An 8,640-nucleotide genomic window follows, 5' to 3' on the forward strand; every position below is an offset into this window, starting at 1 on the left:
TACCCCTATCTGTTAACTGTTTCCTCCGGATATTCAGTAATCAGCTAAAACTCATCTTTTTTTGTCTTCCACTCCTCCCTTTCATTCTCAAGAGGGCTTTCCTTCAACAGGCTCCCCTGCCCCGCCATGTCCAGTGATACCTCTCACATCCATTCCCTTCTCTCTACCCACACCTCCCTTAGTTCCTCATCCTCTCTCTCTCTCTCTCTCTCTCTCTCTCTCTCTCTCTCTCTCTCTCTCTCTCTCTCCTGGACTCACTTAATAAGCTCCTTATTGGTCTCCTTGCCTCTGGTGTCTCTTCTCTCCAGTCGTTGCTCAGCTCAGCTGTCAGAAGGACATCCCTGCAATGTCATCTGCTGTAGTTCCCCATCATCCTTTTGCCTTTAGGGTCAAATACAGATTTCTCTTTTAGGCATTTAGAGCTTTTCATGATGTGGTTCCAACCTCATTACATAGTGCTTCCTTTCTCACACTCTAAAACTCAACCACATTGGTCTTCTTCCTTTTTTCCCCTTTAGCATCTTTCCCATTCATCTTTTCCCTCCCTCATCATCCTCCCCATGGCTGCATGTAATGTTTGTTTCATGATGATGATATCTGTTCTCTGTTTTCTAAGAAGACTATGACATCAGGGATGTCAGATGATGCCAGAACAAGCATGTGGATTTGAGTGAGGGGCTGGTGTGCTAAGTCACCAGCCTCACTTTCTCTTCCAAGCCATCTAGATCCATATAATTTCATATAATGGGACAAAATGCTCCTTATAAGTTATGGCCAGCACCAGTTATAGCAGCAGCCCTCCCTGAGACATGCTGGGGACTCACTGTCAGGGAATCTCTGAGTTGGTCAGAGACCTTACAGAAAGATAAATAAAAGATTCTTCATAACATTCCTAATAGGTGGTGGGTCATGGAGCCCCTGTTTGAAGACCTCCAGGGAAGGGAAGTCATTTCATCCTCAAGCCTGACTCTTCTTCCCTGGTTTAACTCTTGGCCAAACAGAGACTAATCCTTCTCTGCAACCTCAGTTCTCATCTCCCTACCCAGAGTTTGTCACATTGGCACCGGCACTAACCAGCTTCCTTCCCCATACCCCCGAAACTCCCCATCCTTCCTGTTCCCTACAAGGGCTCCCCCTAACAGAGACACAGAAAGAACTCAGCCATGAATGACTAGGCAGGCATCAGGTGATGCATTCTCTCAGCTTTTCCCTCTGCCTGCAATCTAACCTAAAAAAAGATGTACTTTGGGGTGCCTAGTGTTTGAAGGCTTATATCGTGCTTGTTAGATACGTTATAATTTATAGCATTAGCTCCCACTTCTATGGCATTCTTTGACCCACAACAATCCTTTGAGGCAGAGGGCATGGGTGATATTATCTGAGTAATTTCCCCAGGACCACTCAGCCAGTAAGTGGGAGGGATTGGATTTGAACCCAGGGCTCTGCTCAGATGCCAGGAGAATATAGATATGGCTTTTTTTTTTGTCAAGCAGGCCCCCTCTGTTCTTTTGGGCTGTTGAATTCGAAGAGATCCTTTGTTCCATTTCATAAAGGAGGAGATTATGGCCCAGAATGGAAGTCCCTGCCAACTCTAGGGCCCCTGCTCCTTCAGGACTGTGAGGTGGGGGCTGCTGGGATGGTCATTCTGAGGCTCAGGGCTTTGGTTGACTTGAGGCCTTGAACTCCATGGAAAGTCAGCTCATCACCATTCCTGAGCAGGGCTGGGTTTCCAGGGCAGCGATAACCTTCTCTGTTGGTTAGAGGGGCCCCGGCCTCCCTCCCGGCTGTATTGTGGTGACTTAACAAAGCCTTCCAAATCCCTGCATGTTTTTGTGTGAAAGCCCCCTGAACGCATGGCTAAAGCCCCTGAAATCGGAGGCGCATCCTGGACAGCCGCCGGCCCCGCCTGGGCTGGGCAGCTCTTTCAGCAAGTGAACAAACAGAGGAAATCTGCTGAATAGCTGGACAAGTGGCTTTCATTTACAAACCCCAGGCCCCATCACTCCCCAGCCCTGCTTAGCCTGCTACCCTCAAAATCACAATCCCTTTTCATCCCACCAGCCCCTTTCACCAGCCGGCTTCCGCCCTCTGAAGGCCAATGAGCTGAAAAAATGCATTTCAGGATTGGGAAACCTTCCCCTTCTTCCCTTTCTGTTGTCTCCATTCTCTGGGCTCCCTCTATCTCCCACCCCCACCCCCTTTCTCCTTCTCTCTGAATTGTTTGTCCAGCTTTGCCTTCCTTCTTGATGAGCTTGATGGAGAAACTGGTCTGTGGGAGCTAAGATTCTCAAGGTCATAACTGGGTTGGTGTGGTCCTCATAAGAAAATCCTTTTAGATTTATGGAATAGATCAGGAGCTGAGGGATGAATGGGAAATCTAGAACCCAAGAAACTGTGGGGATTGATGCCAAGTTCCTACAGAGATGATGCATGTCTCTAATGAACCTGGAATGAGAAGCAAAATAGCAAAGTAGATAGATCTTTGGATTCAGGGCATTGGACATCTCTGAGGCCCCACACAGAGACTCAAGTAGAACCCAGGTCAGGAGGTCCTTTTACTCTCCTGACAAAGAATCATTGATTTTTGAATGCTGAAAGACTTTGGAAGTCATAAAGTATAGCCATTTTCCCATTGACAGCCCTCCCAGCAATTTCTAGTTCTTTGTCACCATAGAAAGCTGCAATAAATATTTTAAAACATATAGGTTCTTTTCTTTTTTCCCCTTATCATCTTGGGTAGTGGTATTAATGGGTCAAAGGGTTAGAGTAATAACTCTTTGAGCATAATTCCAGATTACTCTCCAAAATGGTTTGATCAGTTCACAATTCCACCAACAGTGAATATGTCCTAATTTTTTCACATCCTCTCCAACATTTGCCACTTTCCCCGCAATTATTTTAACCAATCCGATAGGTATAAAATGATATTTCTAGGTTGTTTTATTTTAAATTTCTCTAATCAGTAATGATTCAGAGCATTTTTTAAATGTACTCTAAATTGTTTTGATTTCATTGGAAAACTGTCTGTTCATATTCTTGGACCATTTATCAGTTGGGGTATGACTCATATACTTACAGATTTAACAAGATTCTTTATATATTTGAGATCTGGGAATCTGACTATAAAAAATTTTTCTCTAATTTTAAGCTTTCCTTCTGATCTTGGCTACATTTGTTTTAGTGTACAAATTTATTTTTAATTTAATGTATTTGAGACTATTCATTTTCTACTTCATACTGCTTTCTATCTCTTGCTTAATCACAAATTGTTCACATATCCATAAGTCTGATAAGGTAATATATTCTGTGTTCTTCAAATTTTCTTGTAAAATTTCTCTTTATTGTTGTTTGCCCTTATTTTGGTAAATGGTATAAGTAAGATATTGAACTATGCCCAATTTCTGCCATAATGTTTTCTATTTTGTTTGTTTTTACCAAGTAGGGAATTCTTATCCTAAAAACTTCAGTCTTGCATAAGGTATATATAGGAATATGAGTGTATAAGTATAAGCTTTCACTTATAGAGAAAGAAGAAGAGGCCAAGAATGGAGAAGCCCCTTAGCTGGGATTTCACAAACAGTTGCTTGGCATGACTAGGGGCCCTCTGACTCCAAATGTAACATATCCCCAGACAATTACAACCATCATTTATGCAGTGCTTTAAAGTTTGCAAAGCACTTTGCAAATGTGACCTCATTTTACCCTCACAACAAGCCTGGAAAGGATTTTTCATTTCAACCCATTTTACAGATAAGGAAACTGAGTCAGAAAGAGGTTAAAGTGATTTGCTCAGGGTCATATAGATAGTGTCTAAGAAGAATTTGAATTCAAATCTTCCTGGTTCCAGGTTGCAAATAACTGCTTTTTTTCCTCTCTTCTGTTCATTTACAGATCATGGCAGTCTGTTCAGAAGCAGGCCTCCTTGCTCTAGAAGAAGATATACAAGCCAAATATATCATGAGAAGGCACTTCGCAGAGGCCTTGAACATTGTAACCCCAAGAATTCCCGAATCCATGAGGCATTTTTATGCAGATTATCATAAGAATGGACTACAGACACGCTGAGAGCATAATAGACCCCAATGTGGACTATTCAGATGCTTTTTTGAACAGAAAGTGAGTTTCCTATGTGCAGCATGGCTTGAGATAGCCAAAATGTTCCTCATTGCAAAAGGAATGTCTGAAATCAGCTTGGGTGGAATTGAGAGGCTGCCGATCCTCCAATAAAGACTAAGAGAAATTGTTTGGGTCGTGTGAGTTCAATGGAAAGAACGGGGAACTGGATTTTACAATGAATTGCTGTGATCTGTGTTTTGTTCAAGACTTCTGGTTTAAATCAGATTTTAATCTAGAAATGCTTGCCAGTATTTTCACAGATGTATTGGCAACTGGGCTGTTTGTGAACCTTGTCTTCTCCTTCCCCGATCCCTCATGCTAGAAATTCTTCTTGTTCTCTTTTACTTCAATGGAAAAACTTAAGTTCCAAGCTCCCCTTTCCCACCTATTTGCTGTGTGACCCTGAACAAGTCAATTTCCTATCAGCAAAATGGTTTGAACAAATGGTCTGTGAGGAGCTTGAAATTCACTTCTCAGAAATCAATAGACTGAAAATCTCTTGGGGACAACAGCTCTTGGTTTTTGTTTTTCTATCTAACTCAGTGCCCAGGATATTATAAATGTTTCTATATACATGCATATCTGTGTATATCTGTATACTATAAACATACTGTATAATATGATAGCTATATAGTATAAAGGAAATTTATAAATGCATATGTATAAAGACATAGAAGTATGCATTTATTTGCATTAAGGTATATTTATATATACCTCTGCATGTTTACAGATATGTACATGCATGTGTATGTGTATATAAATTTGTATATATAAATTTATATAATAGCTAGGTGGCTCAGTGGATAGAGCCCTAGAGTCAGGAAGATTCATCTTCCTAACTTCAAATCTTACTTCAGATATTTCTTCATTTCATCCTATTTGCCTCAGTTTTCTTATCTGTAAAATGAGTTGGAGAAGGAAATGGTAAACCACTCCTTTGTGTTTGCCAAGAAAACCCCAAATGGGGTCCCCAAAGAGTCAGACATGACTGAACAACAATAACAGTTGGTTGAACGGAATTTAATTGAATGGTGTTTACAACAATGGCCAGCCCCAATATCATGGGAGTTTTATGAATGATATGCTAAAAAATGCTTGTAGATTTGTAATTTATGATGTCCAGTGAAGATGCCAGACAGACTTGCCAAGCTTGCAGTTAGTCCTCTGGCCAAAGATGGATTTGTCCAGATTATAGCTAACATTTCTAATCAGCCTTCACCCTCTTGATTTGGGCCTAGAGCAAAGAAAGAAACATGAGGCTCAGTTTCACTGGTAAATATATTCCCTATGTATGTTTGAAAAGTAGGATTATTGGGCTTTAACACTGCCCCTTTCTGGGGCAGACTTACTGGATAAATCCCTCAATGAGAACTAGTTATGATTTCTGTGCCTGGTAAACCAGTTTAATGCTATAAAATGTAATCATACTCCATCTCCTTAATATGAATCCTTAGCTCCTTGCCTACTCTTGCGTCTTCTTGATGTGTTCATGGTCAGGAATTTCACTGAAGATAGGTGTGGAAACCAAAGCTCTTTGTTTCCTTCCAAGTTCAAAGCCAGCAACCCAGAGTCGGTCCCAGTGACTCTTCTTCACAAATTCCCAGAATGATCTTTTCAGAGAGAAGGGGGGAGGGGAGAAGACAGGCATATTAGGGGGAAAAAATTCCTGGAAAAAAAGTTGACCAAGAAATACTTAATTACAAACTGCAATTGTTAAGATCTGGTTTGGCAGATAAGATAATATAGTTGTATTTCTTAAATGTTTCCACCTTTGCGTCTCAAAAAAGTTCGAAATTATGGTTCTGGACCCACCCTTAGTACTGCCTGTACTTTTGACATTTGTGTAAATGAAGCTTTCGTAACCCTCATTTTAAAATTTGAGTAGATTTTCTTTTATCACTTCCTTTTTGGAGAATTGACGAAGAAAATTGTGGAAAGGGAGCCTCCTGAAGGCTGACTTCAATGGGGACACTGAGAAATGACATATATTTATTCTGCATCTCAGTGGAAACCATCAACCTCGTCATCTCTGTATGCCAAAGAGCCAGGATGACTTACGTTTCCTAGACTCGTCCCCAAGGCATAAGGAGCCAAGAAGAATGCTACACTTGAAGATGGTAAGGGGAAGGGAAGAGTTTATATTGGAAGATTTTTAATTTGAGGGAGGAGGCTTTTAAATTGGGGAGATGCCTCTTCATAGGTAGATGGATTTAAGAATCTGCAGGTCAAAATTTCTCAATCCTCAGAAGTTTAGACCAAAAGGTTGTTTTCTAAGAGAGACTAAAAAGACTTTGGGAGTATTTTGACCTGTTTTCTATCTGCAAAAAGCACAGATTTACATCTGGACGGGACTGTTAAGGTAAGTTAGTCCAAACCCATGGGTGGAAACTGAGGCTCACGGAAGTTAAAATGGCTTTGCAAAGTCACACAAATAGTAACAGAACCAGGATTTGAACCCAGGGCCACTAGTTCAGAGAAATGGAGAATGGATTTAGGGCCAAAATAATTGTGTTTGAATTTCAATTCTGCCCCCCTAAACTACCTTTGAGCAAACTCCTTATATCCTTCCTGGGCCTCATTTTTTCTCATTTCTAAAACAAGGCCAGTGGTCTAGTTGACTCTGTGATCCTTCCCAGCACAAACTTTGCATTTGTTATCCTTTGACCCCACAGCCACTCTTCCCATCCCACTATGCTGTAGCATGCCTCTCTACAAAGGTTCCTTGGTTTGATCTGTAGCTATCCAATTGTTATCACTTCAGGGGGTGCAGCACTTCCTCCCCTAAATGTCTATTAAAATAGTACAACATGTTCTGTGGGTGTTTTGAGGTTGCTTGGCTGGGGAATTAATTCTTCAGGTCATGCTGTAGGGGCCACCCAAGGAAGCAGATGACCCCCAAGGACAGAATTTGTTCCAGTGATGGCTAGGGCTATTCCATTCTCAGTTCTGAACTCCTCTGGGTAGGGATGGTACTTCTAGATAACATATAGAGAAACCCAGTTCTCCCTAGTATACCCCTAGCTAATGTCCAAATAGGAAACATGAGTCAGCAATGATCAATGAGTAAGCTCTTCTTTCCACTCCAGGACTGCCCAAGAAGACAGCCTGTGGGCACTTGTCCACAGGACACACCAGGACTGTGGGCACACTCATGGATGACACGTCAGTGGGGTTCAATGACAGTACCAGCTCTGGCAATTGGGTTTGAAATCAGTAGACTCTTGTCCTTGGCTTGTCAGGACAGAAGTAGGGGACAGAGCCAGGCCACACATGGAGGTCACTGCAGGGAGACAGAACCTGGCTGGGTACTTCTGAATCCTGGGAACCAAAGCAAGAAATAATAAATTTAGCATCAGATCATCTGCGTCAGGACCATGACAGGAACCTAAGATCAATACCAAATGGAGTTTAGCAGGGCCACCCCAGCAGAATTAGAGATTATAAGAGGAGAAAGAAACAGTGATGGACAGAAGCCAGCACCAGCATCAGCACCCCAAATTAAACTAGAGTCAGAACCTCAGGATTCAGAAAGAAGGGCCAGCAGCTTCCATGCCACATAGAGAGGCAGAATCCAACAGAGCCTCCAAGAATGATGGAGTGGATGACAGCTGGAGCCAGTGCCTGAGGCAGGAAATGAGAAGAGCAGAAGTGAACTCCTAATGGGGTCATGAAATACTGTGGGTGATGAGGAGGTGAAGAAATAAAAAAGTCTGAAGAAGAGAGAACTCCAAAAGGACAAGTGGGGCTTGGCCTAGCCAAAGAAATGGAACAAAGGAAGCCAGAGATAAAAAACGAACTTAGAATTCTGGAGGAAAAAAATAGAAAAAACACTTTGTTCACTTGCTCTCTGCAGGTTCCTAATTATTCTACACACACACACACACACACACACACACACACACACACACACACACACACAGAGAACTGTTGCCTTCTCAGTAGCAGCAGGAAAGCGCTGTGGATCCTTTTGCTTTCCCTCAGGGCCAGGCCAGAGCTCAAGTCAGGGCCCAGCTCAGAATTGATGGTGGATAATATTAATCATGCAGTGGACTCCCTGAAAAATAGACTGGAACAAACAGATCTCAGTGATCTCATGGGGTGTGGCAAGAGCATGTTCTGACCCCTAAACCTTTGTGCCTGTTAGGTTGGTTTGTCCTTGAAAGGTCCTGAGACCATCTCTGAAGTTCAGAGGACTAAAGGCTCAGGCCAGTGATGTCCCTTCCTTATTGCCCAAGCCCCAGAGCCAGGAGAAGCTTCAGGGACTCTGCTTCTTGGTTGTGAGTGGGTGATAGATGACCCTGAATCAATTTGAGGGATCTTCACTGCCTATTCTGGTTATAGATTCTGCTACGGTTAAGTACATTTCTATTTCTCAAATACTAAATAACAAATGAGGATTTTATTTTGTTCTAATATCAAAGCTAAATGATGAAGGGACTGACTTAAGTCAGACCCTAGCCAGGAACTCATGAGGCAACAAGAAAGTGGAACAAAGTCAAAAGATTGAAAAATTAGAAAGAGCTG

At 42.1% G+C, this 8,640-nt stretch overlaps 1 protein-coding gene across 2 annotated transcripts in view; it reads left to right on the forward strand.

Annotated features, from left to right (window-relative positions):
• AFG2A (AFG2 AAA ATPase homolog A) overlaps nt 1–8,426 on the forward strand; it is a 238,094-nt gene extending 229,668 nt beyond the window's left edge. The window contains exon 16 of one of the 2 annotated variants that reach the window (XM_074228357.1): nt 3,892–8,426. In XM_074228357.1, the coding sequence (XP_074084458.1) occupies nt 3,892–4,065 (174 nt within the window). In that variant the 3' untranslated portion in view covers nt 4,066–8,426. The remainder of the gene's footprint in view (nt 1–3,891) is intronic. The other variant, XM_074228358.1, reaches the window with a different exon arrangement.
• Nucleotides 8,427–8,640: the final 214 nt, after the last annotated feature.

Source organism: Macrotis lagotis, chromosome 3 (assembly GCF_037893015.1).
Source record: "Macrotis lagotis isolate mMagLag1 chromosome 3, bilby.v1.9.chrom.fasta, whole genome shotgun sequence".
Classification (NCBI taxonomy): domain Eukaryota; kingdom Metazoa; phylum Chordata; class Mammalia; order Peramelemorphia; family Peramelidae; genus Macrotis; species Macrotis lagotis.